Source organism: Phyllostomus discolor, chromosome 3 (genome assembly GCF_004126475.2).
Source record: "Phyllostomus discolor isolate MPI-MPIP mPhyDis1 chromosome 3, mPhyDis1.pri.v3, whole genome shotgun sequence".
Taxonomy (NCBI): domain Eukaryota; kingdom Metazoa; phylum Chordata; class Mammalia; order Chiroptera; family Phyllostomidae; genus Phyllostomus; species Phyllostomus discolor.
The window spans coordinates 191,657,654-191,673,042 of NC_040905.2; the positions used below are offsets into that span (position 1 = coordinate 191,657,654).

Here is a 15,389-nt window from a genome sequence, read left to right on the forward strand (position 1 = left end):
CTTGGAGAATTGTCTGTTCAAGTCCTTTGCTCATTTTTTAATTGGGTCATTTGTTTTTTTGGTGTTGAGTTTTGTAAGTACTTCATAAATTTTGGATATTAACCCCTTTGTATTAGTGAATGTGTTCTCCTATTCTGTGGGTTGTCTTTTTATTTTGTTGATGTTTTCATTTGCTGTACAAAAATTTTCTAGTTTGAAAATTATAGGTCAATATCTCTGATGAACGTAGACCAGGAATGTCAAATTCATTTTCACAGGGGGACACATCAGTCTTGCAGCTGCCTTCAAAGGGCTGAATGTAATTTTAGGACTGTATAAATGTAACTACTCCTTAACAGTTAAGTGAGAGCTCGGCACTGCTGCCAGGTAGAAACAAGGTGCTGAGCCAGATAAAACAAGGTGGAGGGCCGGATTCGTCTTATGGGCCTTGTGTTTGCCACCTGTGACATAGATGCTAAAATCCTCAACAAAATATTAGCAAACTGAGTACAGCAGTACACTAGAAAGATCATACACCGTAATCAAGTGGGATTTATTCTGGGAATACAAGGTTGGTACAACATTCACAAATCAATAAATGTGCTTAAAAAACATATAATCATATCAATAGATCCAGAAAAAGCACTTGATAAAATGCAGTATCCATTTATGATCAAACTTTCAGCAAAGTGGGAATAGAGGGAACATACCTAAATATAAGGAAGGCCATATATGACAAATGACTGCCAGCATCATACTCAGCAGGCAAAAACTACAAGTGTTCCTCTTATGATTAGGAACAGGACAGGGATGTCCACTTTCACCTCTCTTATTCAACAAAGTACTGGAAGTCCTAGCCACTGCAGCCAGACAAGAAGAAGAAGAAAAGACATCCAAATTGGAAAGGAAGAAGTAAAAGTCATTTTTTACAGATGGCATGATATCATACAGAAAGCCCCAAGGATTCCACCAAGAAACTATTAGAAATGATAAATGTATTTAGCAATGTAGGAGGATACAAAATTAATATCCAGAAGTCAGTTGTGTTTTTATATGCCAATAATGAACTAACAGAAAGGGAAATTAAGATGCTTCATTCATAGTTGCTTCAAAAAGAATAAAATACCTAGGTATAAACTTTACCAAGGATGTGAAAGACCTGTACCCAGAAAATGATAAGACTGAAGAAATTGAAGAAGATAAAAATAACAGGAAACACTTACTGTGTTTATTGATAGGAAGAATGAATGTCATTAAAATATCCATGTTACCCAAAACAATCTATAGATTCAGTGCAGTTCCTATGGAAATGCCAATAGCATATTTCATAGAACTTGGAACAAATATTTCAAAAATTTATATGGAACCACAAAAGGCTCCACATAGCAACAGCAATCCTGAGAAAGCTGAACAAGGTTGAAGGAATCACGCTACCCAATATCTAACTGTACTATAGGGCAATAGTAATCAAAACAGCATGAAAGTGGCATAAAACAGACACATAGATCAATGGAACAGGATAGAAAGCCCAGAAATAAACTCATATTTGTATGGTCAATTAATATTTGACAGAGGAAGCAAACACATAGAATGGGCTAAAGATATTTTATCCAATGGTGTTAGGAAAATTGGACAGATATGTGCAGAAAAATGACGCTAGACCACTCTTACACCACACACAAGAATAAATTCAAAGTGAATGAAATACTTAAATGTTAGACCCAAAACCATAAAAATTGTAGAAGAAAACATAGGCAGCAAAATCTTGGACATTGCTTATATAAATATTTTATTGGTTATATCTCCCCAGGGAAGGGAAACAAAAGGAAATAAACAAATGGGAAGTGATACCTTTTCTTGCCACCATTGATTTTTACCCTTTTCTCTATCATGAAACATTAGAGAACAACAGCCCTAGGATTTTTTCTTTTTTTTAATTTATTTTTTAAATTATTATTTTTTCAAACCAGCCTTCGGATTTTAACAAGAGCTGAGAATCAATTATGGTTTAGAGTTAGTTCCACTTTTTCTTTCTCTCAAAAACTGCTGATGCCTTCACATTCATTAAATTACCTAATAGCTGATACAGAGGTTAACCCTCTTTTCTTTAGTTCATTTTTGGTAGTGCATGGTCTCAATTTTTCTTTTCTTTTTTTATTATATTTTATTGATTGTGCTATTACAGTTGTCCTGATTTTTCTTTCTTCCCCCCCTCCACCCAGCACCCCTCACTCCCTCAAGCAATCTGCCCACCATTGTTCATGTCCATGGGTCATGCGTGTAAGTTCTTTGACTACTCCATTTCTTGTACTGTGCTTTGTAACATCCCCATGGCTATTCTGTAACTAACTGCCTAATTGTACTTCTTAACCTCCTCACTTCTTCACCCATTCCCCCACAACCCCTCCCATCTGACAACCATCAGAATGCTCTCTGTATCCATGATTCTGTTTTTCTTGCTTGCTTAACTTATTTTTTAGATTCAGTTGTTGATGTGTTGTATTTTTTGCTATTTTATTTATAGTTTTGAACTTCTTTTTCTTAAATAAGTCCCTTTAACATTTCGTATAATAATGGTTTGGTGACGATGTATTCCTTTAGTTTTTTCATGTCTGGGAAGCTCTTTATCTACCTTTCCATTGTATAAGATAGCTTTGCCGGTTAGAGCAATTTTGTCTGTCCTTCCTTTTTATGACTTTGAATATTTCTTGCTAATCCCTTCTAGCCTGCAAAATTTCTTTTGAGAAATCAGCTGACTCCCCTTATGGGAACTCCCCTGTAGGTAACTTCACTTTCTTTTTCTTGCTGTTTTTAAGAGTCTCTCTTTATCTTTAACCTTCAGCATTTTACTTATGTGTTTTGGAGTGGGCTTATTTGCATCTAACTTGTTTGGGACTCTCTCTGCTTTCTGGACTTGCATGTCTATTTCCTTCACCAAATTAGAGAAGTTTTCTTTCGTCTTTTCAAATAGATTTCCAGTTTCTTGCTTTTTCTATTCTCCTTCTGGGACCCCTCTGATTTGAATGTTGGATCTCTTGAAGTTGTCCCAGAGGCTGCTTATACTGTCCTAATTTTTTTATTCTTTTTTCTTGTTCTGATTGGTTGTTTTTTGCTTCCTTATGTTCCGTATCACTGATTTGATTCTTGGCTTCATCCACTCTACTGTTTTTTCCCTGTAAATTGTTCTTTATTTCAATTGGTGTATCCTTCATTTCTGACTAAATCTTTTTAATGCTGTTGAGGTCCTCACTAAGTTCCTTGAGTGTTTGAACTTTGCATCTGATAGATTGCTTATCTCCATTTTGTTTATCTCTTTTCCTAGAGTTTTGATCTGCTCATTCATTTGGGCCGTGTTTCTTTGTCTCCTCATTTTGCAGCCTCCCTGTGTTTGTTATTATGTATTAGGTAGAGCTGCTTTGACTCCTTGTCTTGGTAATATGGCCTAATGTAGTAGGGTCCAATAACAGACTTCCCTATCACCCAAGTTGGGTACTCAAGGTGTGCCCGAGGATGGTATACTCGTTTGTACTGAGTATACCATCCTTTTGTAGTTGAACCTTGGTTGCTGTTGACAAGTCAATGGGAGGGATTTACCCAGGCCAGTCAGCTGCTAGGATTTGCTGTGACCACTTAATCACCAACCTCTGCCCTCTGTGGAGGATCAGCTGTGCTGAGTGCTCCACAGAGTGGTGCTCCAATGTTGTCTGTAGCTGTCCACTGGGTGCACTGACCCCGGGATTTTCAGGTGGTGCAGGCCAAGGTCAGCCCCCACCTGTTTTTCCCAGGGCCACCCTGCCTGAGCTATAGATCAATCTGAGATGGCTGCTACTTGTGCTGGGCTTGGAGATCCCCAGGTGAAGCCAAGCTGTGAATCTAGGCTGGCTGCTGCTAATGCACTGAGGCCAGCTGTTGCTTGTTTGATAAGATTTAGAAAGTTATGAATTGTGAGCCAAGATCAGTCATTTATATAGAAAAGCAGCTTGGGTGGGTCCATAAGTTGCATGGGGCCAAGACTCCATGGATCTCCAAGGCAGGTCACCCAGTGTTAGCCAGGTTGATGGAGTCTCAGATCTGGCACCAGCCTGCCAGCTCTGTGGGGGGAGGGTTTAGAAAAGGAACAATGGCGTCTGCTTGCCTCAATGCCAGATACTTTAGTTTCTCCCTGTATACCACTGGTGCCTTTCAAGCTGCTACCCCGGTGCTGGAGCTCAGAGCGAATGAGTCTGAGTAGTTGAGGCCACATGTGGATTTTTTAAGAGGAGCTGCTTGGGGATCCAGAAGTTTTTTCCACTAACTCAATCCTTGCTGGTTTTTGCAGCCAGAAGTTGTGGGGACTAACCTTCCTGGCACTGGAGCCCTGGGCTGGGGGTCCTGGTGTGGGACTGGGACTTCTTGCTCCCAAGATATCCCTCCCAAATTTTTATCCACCACACGTGGGTGTGGGACCAGCCCATTCCACATCTGTGACTCTCCTACCAGTCTGGATGGGTGTGGTTTCTTTAATTCAGTAATTGTAAGACTCCATTCAACTTGATTTCTGACAGCTCTGAGTGATGGTTGTTCTATTTATTAGTTGTAATTTTGATGTGGCTGTGTAAAGAGGAGAGCCATGTTTGCCTACGCTCTTGTCTTGACAGGAAGTTCCAATTTTTCTTAATTCTAACTTTTTTTTAATTTTAGAGAGAGAGAGGAAAGGAGAGAGAAAGGGAGAAAGAAACATAGCTTTGTTGTTCCCCTTATTTATGCATTCATTGGTTGGTTTTCTTACGTGCCCTCACCACACGTGAATTGAACCCACAAGCTTGACCTATTGGATGATGCTTTAACCAACTGAGCTAGTCTCCTAACTTTTTAGTGACCTACCTATTAAGGAATTCTAAATCATTTTTACAGAAAAGCCCTGTTATTTCTGTTCATGTGCAGATGTTGAAAGCTATTAACTTGCTTGCATAGTATGACAATTATTAGAAGTGGGTATGGTCAGTAAATTTGTATTTAGAATATTGTGTAAAGACTCCGATGCACAATGGGACAGATGCATGGTTGAAAGTTAAGTGCTCTTTACAGAACGGTAGAGGGAGGGTAAAGGGATTCTTGATTCACTAGGTAAACCTTAGGCCCTCTATATGAGTATTGTCATCTGATGATGCGTACTCACAGGCATACTGAAGCCTTTGCTAAATACTTAGGTGAAATGGGTAGTGTAAAAGAATACTCCTTCAATGAGTAATTACCAGAAGTTCGAACTTTGAGACGGAAATATAACTAACGGGCAGATTAGCTGGTAACTGTGTAGAGGATGATACCTTAAGACAGAGATTGTAGGAATTTCATTTATTTATTATAGGAGGAACTGTGCATTATTCAGCATTACATTTTAATGATTCACCCTCAGTTCCAAAGAGAGGCTATACTGAAAAGTAGCAGTCCTGAGTAAGTCTTGTGAATGTACAGGTATTTCCTCAAAATCCAAATAATTTGAAAAGCATAGTTTTGTTTTGTGGTTTTGATTTGTTTTCATTTAAGTAGCGCCCCCTACCCTGGTCATGTAAATGGTGTGTAGCTCTCTCAGCTGGGTCAGTTCCCTTGTTTCTTCTGGCATGGCCCATTTCTCTGTGCTGGTCTGAATTTGAAACCACTGGGAGTTTAAATAGGAAATTATTATTAAGTGTGCTGGGCTCTCTAATTTTTTTAAAGATTGTATTTAATTTTAGAGAGAGGGAGAGAAACATTGATGCAAGAGAGAAACATCAAGCAGTTGCTTCGTGTACATGCCCTTCAAGGGACTGAACCCTCCTCAACCCAAGCCTGTGCCCTGACTGGGGTTGAACTGGTGACCTTTTGCTGGGCGTGATGAAGCTCAGCCAACTGAGTCACACCAGTCAGGGCCAGGCTCTGTAACTTTTTACACCACATCACTTTCTCCTCATCTTACTTCTGCCAGTGCCTCTTCCTATTTAATTACAACAATCAACTGGTAATCAACTGATATTCTAATAACAGGAAATTGGGTTTATTGTGTACTGATGGAGGTTCCAACAGAAGGAATAGCAGAAAGAGCAGTGGCCATGCAGAGAGACATTGATTTGCTTGGAGGATAAGATATATAAACAGCCATGGAAAATAAAGTAGGAATTATTAAATTATGGCTTTATCCTTCAGGTCTTTTTCTAGGACTAGGAATTTGAACTTTATTCTTTATATACAGTGTTGAAAGAAATTGAGTAGGAAGATAATGTGATGGTAGTTGTGTTCATGAAGTGGAGATGTGGCTACATTTTTACAAAACTGAAGTTTTGTGTTTTATAGCACTTAACTTCAGTTTGGATAACTCATCATCCCATTTGAACCTGAGAGTTGAGGATACCTGTGTAGAGTGGGATCCTACTGGAGGAAAAGGCCAAGAAACTAAAATTAAAGGAAAAGAGAACAAGGGCAGGTAAGCTGGTCCCTTACCTCTGTTGTCCAGACAAATGCCTTGTACATTGATTCTTATTTGACAATAACATAATTAAGTTCTTATTCTGTGTATCAATGTGATTTGTGATATGTTAGTAACACAAAAGAGAAGCATATACTATTGTTAGTGAACTCTTGAATTTGTTGCTAACATTTTCATTACTTTTTCTTGGTTTCTTTTCTGATCCTCTTCTCACACATTTTTATTTCAGTGTTCCATTTCTTTAAAGTTATATCTCCAGCAACTTGAAGTGCTTGGAGAGAAGTTCCTAGTACAGTTCCTGAATTTTAGATCACTAGTCTTAGCTGAACGTCTGCTTTGAGTGGCAGCCTGTGGCCTTGCCTCCATCAGCAGTCGTGCAAGCCAAGGCTTGGGAACTTTCAGTTGTTGTTACGCTTATTTAAATAGTCTCAAAGTACGGAGCCTCTTTCTTTTTTAACAGAGGAAAATTTTTCTCAAATTGAAATAACGGAATATCACTGTGAATGACAACAGTGAATCAGAAAAAGAATTTCCTCATCAGGCTTTTGATTTAAGTTGATTGTAAGCTGTTAAACTTAAGTTGTGAAGCACTCTTAACAGTTGCCTGTTTTTATCTGACAGTGCCCATGTTACTTCACTGAGGAAACATACAAGGTGATGATCTATGTCTGTCTAGTTCTAGGACGTAGTACAGCTAGCTTGGCTGAATAACTAATTGTTTTTCTTTAACCAATAAGCAGAAGCCATTGCAGCAGCCTTCAAAAACTAAAATATTGCTCTATGTAGACTGTATTGGTGGCTTATGTTTTCAGTTTATAGCATTAAAGTGTGCTGCGTATTTGGGTTATATTGTATATGATAACAAAACAATAAGCTTTGCTTAAAGTCTTTCTGAAATTATTTTCTCTTATCTGATGTTTTTTGGCATTTACTTATACCTGTAATCTTTCTCATGCTGTATTCAGTTTATCTAACTTTATAGCTTCACTTTCATTTGTATTTGACGCAAGGTAGTTTGAGGTGTTCAGTGTTTTACAATAATCACACAGTTTTGAAAGCATCAGGATAAAAAGTAAATGTTATTAGTGAAATTATTAGGACAGTGACAGAAAGATGAATCAACTCAAATAACACAGTTTTTAATGTGCTGATCCACATAATCTCTATCAGAAACCAGAATGTGTTCTCTTTTCAAAATTATCTTTCTTTTTTCTAGTTTATTTGCTCACTGGCAAAAGTGATTTCATAGGTAGTGTATTATAAATTATAAAGTGCTGCTGGTTTTAATAAAGTTTCATTTGGTCACTTGGAGAGTTTTAGACTGCTTATATTTAGCATTTCATATCATATTTCTCTCTCCCTCCTTTTAAGGGTGTTTTCTATGTAGGCTACTTCTGGAATATATACATTTATTCTTTCCATAAGTATTTGTTCACTGTAGCATGTCAGCTTGTGGGGTTTATGGAGACAAACACCGTTCCTGCCTTCCAGAAATGTTCCCTGACTTAGGTAGACGAGAGACATGTCTACATACAAATAACAGTAATACAGGTAGAGGGTATGTATGATGGTAAATGTGAGTAAAGGAACTTAGAGGAAGAAGTCCTGAGTTGCCAAGTGTGGAAGTGGTCATTTAGGACACTGAGCCAAACTGAGAGTGACAATGAAGCCTTTTGTTCACTGACTATGACAATATAAGCAAGAGGCCACAAAGGAAAGGGAAGGGTGCTAGCTCTTCCAGTGTTCCATTTTCCCAACAGGATGAGGTAAGGGTCAGGTAAATCAGAGCCGGTTACAGATGGTAGATACCATTTCACTGCTGAGAAAGCTCCAAACAAAAGGCTCATCCTGTTGTTTATAGACCTGAGGCCAAGAAGATGGAAGAACAGGAAAGGTTAGAAGTAGAAGAGTATTGAGACTGAGGAGAGAGAAGTGTCTTCATATATCATCCCCCACCCCTGCCCCCTTCATGGAGGTCCCTGCAGAGGCAGTGGAAAGGGTGTATCATCTGAGGGCCCCCACCTGTTAAGGGATCTCTTAATAGAGGGGCCTAAGCTAGGAATGCAAATATGCATATGAGCTTGGGGTAGGAGCAGTGGATTGCAATTCCCTCCAGAAACTAGTGAGCTGGAAGTATGGTGTGGGGGAGGGAGCCCCTGCCCCCAGGCCAGCCAGTAAAAGCCTGTGGTTGGGCCTGAAAGAATACACATAGGATTCTGGTCTGGAGCTAGACTCCCCAAAGAGTTATTTATTTAGCTTTTTAGGATCTAGGAGACCTTCACTAATGCAAAGGATTGAGGTTCATTCTCAAGGAAAAAGAAGAATGCGTGGCATTGGACTTGCAGTTAGAGCAGCAGCAACAAGAGGAAAGGAGGGAAAGCAGACTGCCAGAGTTTCTTCAGCTGCGACATTTCACTGGATAGTGCTCGCTGGGTGTGAAAAAACTAGAAAAGCAGATTGGAACCAAATCAAGAACCGAAATGCCGAGCTGAGTTGTCCATAGGCTGTAAGGAACGACTTGAAGATTTTAAAGTAGGAAAATCAGAGTTAGGTTTACTTGGTAACAATGAACATAATGAATTGGGTAGCAAAGAGATCATTTGGAAGATGGTAAAACAATTCAGAGTAGAGGCAACAAAGAGTTTAATTCAGAAAGTTAAGTGGCCAACATGTCTTTCAAGAGATTGAGGGGTGTGTCTGACATAAGACAATAATAGCTCTTGTACTTCCTGCAGAGATGTGCTTCAGGTCAGAAGTCTAGAATGCTGCGGAGGCAGAGTTCTTATTTAACTTTTCTCTGAAATTTAAACTGCCATTCTCAGTAGTTATGTTTGTTTTTCTTTTCTTCATGCCTTCCTTTTATTTCTTTACTACTGGTAAGTTGAAAATTTTTTGTTTTTTAAATGCAGTGATTCAATGTAATTGTCATGCTGACTTTTAAACATCTTTAGGGTTTGATTTATTTTGAGTTTTTGAGTTAATGAAAGACCTAATAGTGTCCAGTTTACCATATGATATAATTTGATAATAAGGAGAGATTAGGTTGGATCCTGTCTGTTGTGGTAGGAGATACGCCTTTTTAATACTTGACATTATCCAATGCATAGATTGGGGAATTGCTGTTTCTCTTTTTAAGAAGAAAGATCCAGAACAAGAATACATACTGCTTACAAAAAAGGTTATTTAGTTTTGATTGTAATAAGCATTTTTTTGCTTTTGCTTCTATTTAAATTTAACTGCAAGAAATGTAAGCTATAATACATTATCTTTCCTGAGTTCTTTTTTCCCTTTGTATGTCATCTTGGCATTGTTTCTTATTTTAGCTGTGTATTCTTTGTGTGAGCCTTGCTCAGTCTGCATGATGTTAGTGTTTTCAGCCTGCTTTGTGTTGATGACTTCTTACATAGGAGTGTTTATCATGGACAGCTCTGTGTAATAATTCAGATGAAATTAAATAGTGCTATTTGTGTAACATAATTAAAAAATCTTTTCAAAGCTTTCTTTCATGATTTGCAACTTTAGTTTGTGAAACATTTACAACATAGAATGTTTGTTTTTCCTTTTGTCCCTGTTTATGTAGAAGCGGTACGCCATCCCCCAAACGGACATCTGTAGGCTCCAGGCCACCAGCAGTGAGAGGGAGCAGAGACCGTTTTACTGGGGAATCATACACAGTGCTGGGTAGGACAGAAATCTAGTTCTTCATTGCCTCATAGTAAAGTCACCACGGTCACGCTGGTGGGCTTCCTGCTCACTGAGAGGTGGGGTGACTGCATGTGTATTGAATGAACCTTTGCCGAAATTTCTCCCTCTTGAAGCCTTATTGCTTTGGCAGGTTTTCAAGTTGTCTTATTATCGATATGTTTAAAACTTTATTCAATTTTACATGGTACTCTGCATATATGTATAACTCCTGAGGGTAGGAGTAAGCTTCAGAACTTTTCCTCCTTACTCAGGAGGAAGCTTTTTATATTCAGAACAATTAATATATAAGTAAAGTTATAGCAGATACTCTGCATTGTGTCTATGTATTAACATCCTGAATCAGATTTTTTGTGCCACTCTATGGGACGAGAGATAGAGTGGCACAAAAAATATGGACACTACAAATCTATGTGACTCATAGAAAAAAGTAAGAGTCAAATTTACCTTCCTGATCTTTTGCAGGAGACACTACTATTGAAAGTGGACAACATTATTGGGAGGTCAAGGCCCAGAAGGACTGTAAATCCTACAGTGTGGGAGTAGCTTACAAGACTTTGGGGAAATTTGACCAGTTAGGAAAGACAAACACTAGTTGGTGTATTCATGTCAACAACTGGCTACAAAACACATTTGTAGCAAAGCATAATAATAAGGTCAAAGCCTTGGACGTTCCTGTTCCTGAGAGAATAGGTGTATTCTGTGATTTTGATGGGGGTAAGTTTACTGCTTTTCTCATAATTCATTTCATAATGTTTCATCGTAGTTGCTTGTATTTCAGTACTTCACTGGTAATCCTCTATAGAGAATTTCCATTAATATTGTGGTAAGAGTGTTTTGACCTATGAGGATTCGATCACAAGCATAATTTCAGCCGTAGAATTGACTGGAAGGGCGTCTGATGTTGGTCTGAAGCCCTACCAAAGCACTCATCTATAGTACATGAAATGAGTCAGAAAGAAAGATCTTGCCAATATTAATCTTAAAGCTACATTTTCGTTTGTCTGTTTTAGTTCCTTCTTACCTTGTTTTATTACCTGTACAGAGTGGTAGAGTCAGATTTTTCTAGTTTGGGTAGACCTTAGAAATTACCTAATCCATCTACCACCGAGTTTAAAATCCTTTTTACATTATCTCTGCTGGTAGTTGCCACTCCTGTGCTTGATGAACTTTTCTATGTGAAACTGTCTTAGAAGGCAGCCTCTTTGTCATTGTTAGGTAGCACGCGATTAGAAGGTTTTTCTTAAATTGACTCACTTTGGCTCCTAATAACTTCTGAGACTGTTGCTCTGAAATTTTGTCATCTTAAGAAATACAAAATTATGTTCCCTAATTCATATTTACAAGATAATTCATATTTATTTCAAAACTGTGAACACTGCTTCTCTTGCCCTGTTTTTTTTCAGATTATACATTCTCTGTACCATTAGCTATTTCTCTTACTTAATTTCCCCAAATTCCTGTAATGGCCTGTGGTTGGTCTCTCAAAGTACGATGCACAACTGCTGACCATCATAGGATAGTGATTTGGAAGCACAGTTTCTAGGACTATGAGTTTAAAAATGTTTCCAATTACAGCTTACATTCAGTATGATTTTGTATCAGTTTCAGGTATATGGCATAGTGGCCACACAGTTACATACCCTACACAGTGTTCCAACTTTTCAGTACCCAACTGGCACCGTGCATTGTTACTACAATATTACTGACTATATTTCCTATGCTTCACTTCATATTGCTATGACTATTATGTAAATTTTTGAGTTCTGTCAAATTGCCTTTTTCCTCTTAGATTATGCAGCTTGGGATTTTTGTTGATGAGGTTGTTTATAACTCAAGTGAAGAATATTATATTTGTCCTTAAGTTTGATCTTAGTAGATTTGGCCAAACTTTCCCTCTTGTTGAAATCAGCTAAAAGTTAGCTTGATACTTATCTTCTGCAAGATTTCTTGAAGCTTTTTGAATTAGGTAGTTGTAATTTTCTTCTCTACTCTCATTTAAATATTTATAAAAATTTTGAAGATGACATACTATTGTAATAATGAGTAAAAGTAATTCCCCAGATGCCTCTCTCCAAGTTGACACTTTAAGCTATTAAAACTTCATTTTACTATTCATGAGCTATCAATCTAGTTTCTTAAAGGAAAAAATTTGTATTGGTTTGACTTATTTTTAGTGATGATGACATCAGTTTTGCTGCATTCTTTTTACTTATTGACTTGGAATCAGATAAATAAATTTTCTCAGGATAAATAGCAAATTTATTGGCACACATTCTCACCCCTCCCCCCTTTTCAACTATCAAGATAGCATCAGCTTATTATCTTCTGTCTCATTTCCTATACTTTGTGTCTCCTCAAAGATAGTAGTGGGAAGTATAACTGTTAGCCTAGCAGGGGTGTCCAACTTTTTGGTGTCTCTGGACCACACTGGGAGAAGAGTTGTCTTGGGCCACACATTAATACTAGAGACATATAATCACAAAAACATTTCATAATGTTTTAAGTAAACTTATCATTGTGTTGGGCCACATTCCTGGCTATCCTGAGCTGCATGCGGCCTGAGGACTGCAGGTAGGACACCCCTGGTAGAGCAGAGGGTACAAGAGGGAGTTGTAATGTAGGATGGGGTCAGATTTTGAGGGCTTTAGAAAATAATACGAGGATGGCCTTTTTCAGTAGCTGAGGGAGGGGGGCCTCTACACATTTTAGAAAACTGTAGTCATATGATGATAATTTAGTTTTAGAAATGCTAGAGAGTAAATGGCTAAATGTGGAAGAGATTGCAAATACAGATTTGGTAACACTTTTCTGGAGGCAGTCTTTAAGCAGTGCAGGCAGGGCCCTGCCTCTTTTGTTAAGTATTGTATCCTTATTGCCTAGAAAGCACTTTGTACATAGTAAGCTCTTCATGTTTGTTGAGTGAGTAGTAGTAACAAGGGCCTGAGTAGTGGGGAATCAAGAAGAATGGATTTGATGGTGTAAAAGTAGAATTCAGGACTTGAAAGTAGGACTTGATAACTAAATATGGATTGGAGGGAGAGACAGAGAAGAGTTGAAGATGACTCGGAGGTTCCAGCCAGTGTGATCAAGAGGATGACAGCGTCATCAATAGAACAGGAAACAGAGAGTCCCAGGGAAAAAATGAGGTGCCCACAGGACAACCATATGGCATGTCTGGCAAATATTTAGAAATTCAGTTCTAGAACTCAGAAGATAATTAGAGCTGAAGCTAATTACTAGAGACAGCGTCACAGAATGGCTACTGAAGATGGCATAGTGAACTGTTGCCACTTTGCTGTTTACTAACTTTGTGACCTTATTAGATTGCTTCATATTTTGCAGTAAAGTAACCAGTGTTTTCATAGTAGGATAAATGTTAGTTTCATTTTTTCTGTGGTGGTAGCTGGTTTATTAAGGGAGCTTTATAGAGAGAAAAGAGGGCCTGGACAAGCATCTACATTTAGAATAAGGAGAAAAAGAGAACATATCTTCAGGGTTAGGACACAAACCAAGAGAATAGTCGTGGGAGAGAATATGAAGAAGTGGGAACAGTTCTAAGGGGACCATCAGGTTTGAGACTTAGGTCGTCGGAAAGACAGTCGTTTTATTTGCATGACCATGTTGAAAGACTGTGAGAGGATTTTAAAAATTAACAGAAATGAAGTAGTGATAACTGTACTGTGGTTTCAGAGATGGAATTGAGCATGTATGTCTCAAGTAGTTAAAAGTCAAGTTCAATAGAATAAACTTTAAATAGAATTTGAGTCGAGACTGGGTTATAGTAAAAATGAGGAACAAATGGCCTTGGTTTTTACTGGGAAACCATTTGTTAAATAAAGAAATAGTTTATAGTTGAGTGAGTAGGGTATAGTCCAGATTAGGGAATCACTCTGGAGATCTTGAAAACCAGGGAAAGAAAAGTATATTTAGGCTTTTTCTTAAGCATGTTTTCAACTGATTTTCAAGTAAGAATTACTGAATCCAGTCATTATAGTTTTTAACAACAAAAAATAATGTCAAAATGTGCATTTAGTTATTACTTTTTGCATGATTATATGTTAGCCTTAATTAGATGTTATAATATTTTGTATAATAAATCAGGCTTTTTTCCCCCTTCCTTTAGGTCAACTTTCTTTCTATGATGCAAACTCAAAACAGTTGTTGTATTCCTTTAAGACAAAATTTGCTCAGCCAGTGTTACCGGGTTTCATGGTTAGTACTTAATTTACTATTTTATTTGGTTTGGCAACTTTAAGGATAACAACCTATGCTGTATGTTGGGAAAGCAGAATACCTTTTCTTCATACTCCTCGCCTTTTCACCAATGCACCTTTCTTAAATCTGTGATTGCGACTGTATATTTTTGGTATTTTTGTTGAAGTAAATGACAATGTATAAAAATGTGCAAACATAAGCATGCAGTTGGATGAATCTCTATAGGATTGCACTGACTTTTGTAATCAGCATCTAGATCAAGTAATGGAACGTTACCAGAACCTTATAAGCCCCTTGTGCCCATTTTCAGCTCTTGCTGGCCCTCTTCCATCGAGGTTACTATCTTGAATTTTAATACCACAAACTCATTTTGCCTCCTTTTCAATTTCGTATAAATAGAATTATTCAATATCTTTTGGCTCATCATTACATTTGTGAGATTTATCCATGCTATGCCATGTAGTGGTAGTTTACTCATTGTCATAGATTTTTCCATTATATGACTGTGTCATAATTTTCCATTGTAATTTAGTTGGATACTTTGGTTGTTTCCCTTTGGGGACATTTATAAATAGTACTGCTATGAATTTTCTGGTTCATGTCTTTTGGTAGTGCATATTTTTTTTGCGGGGGGGTATAGAACTAAGATTGGGGTTGCTAGATCATATATGTGCAGTCAGCTGTAGTAGAGTTTTCCAGAGTTGCTGGTTATATTCATTTACCTCCAGCAGCTTGAATATACAGCCCTTAGATATATTACACTATGGTTTCCATTCGTACTTCCTTGGTGACTAGTGCTGTTGAACACCTTTTTATATGTTTATTGACTGTTTGAGTATACTCATTTGTGAAATGGTTGTTCAAGACTTACCTGTATTTCCGTTGGGTTTTCTTTCTATTTTTGTTGATCGATTGGAGTTCTTTATATAGTCTGAGTCCTTTGCCAGATTTATGTACTGCAAGTGTCTTCCCCATTTTGGCTTTCCTTTTCCCTCTGTTCTTGGTATCTTTTAATGAACAAAAGTTGTCAATTTTAGTGTTGGGTAAT

At 37.8% G+C, this 15,389-nt stretch overlaps 1 protein-coding gene across 6 annotated transcripts in view; it reads left to right on the plus strand.

The window, feature by feature from the left end:
* The window catches only part of FSD1L (fibronectin type III and SPRY domain containing 1 like), a 59,113-nt gene that overhangs the window by 35,157 nt on the left and 8,567 nt on the right, over nucleotides 1-15,389 (plus strand). For 2 of the 6 annotated variants that reach the window (XM_036021994.1, XM_028525682.2), the window contains 5 exons: nucleotides 6,289-6,418; nucleotides 7,043-7,075; nucleotides 10,002-10,102; nucleotides 10,589-10,840; nucleotides 14,250-14,338. In XM_036021994.1, coding sequence (XP_035877887.1) covers nucleotides 6,289-6,418; nucleotides 7,043-7,075; nucleotides 10,002-10,102; nucleotides 10,589-10,840; nucleotides 14,250-14,338 — 605 coding nt within the window. The remainder of the gene's footprint in view (nucleotides 1-6,288; nucleotides 6,419-7,042; nucleotides 7,076-10,001; nucleotides 10,103-10,588; nucleotides 10,841-14,249; nucleotides 14,339-15,389) is intronic. The other 4 variants (XM_028525690.2, XM_036021995.1, XM_028525665.2 and 1 more) reach the window with 4 other exon arrangements.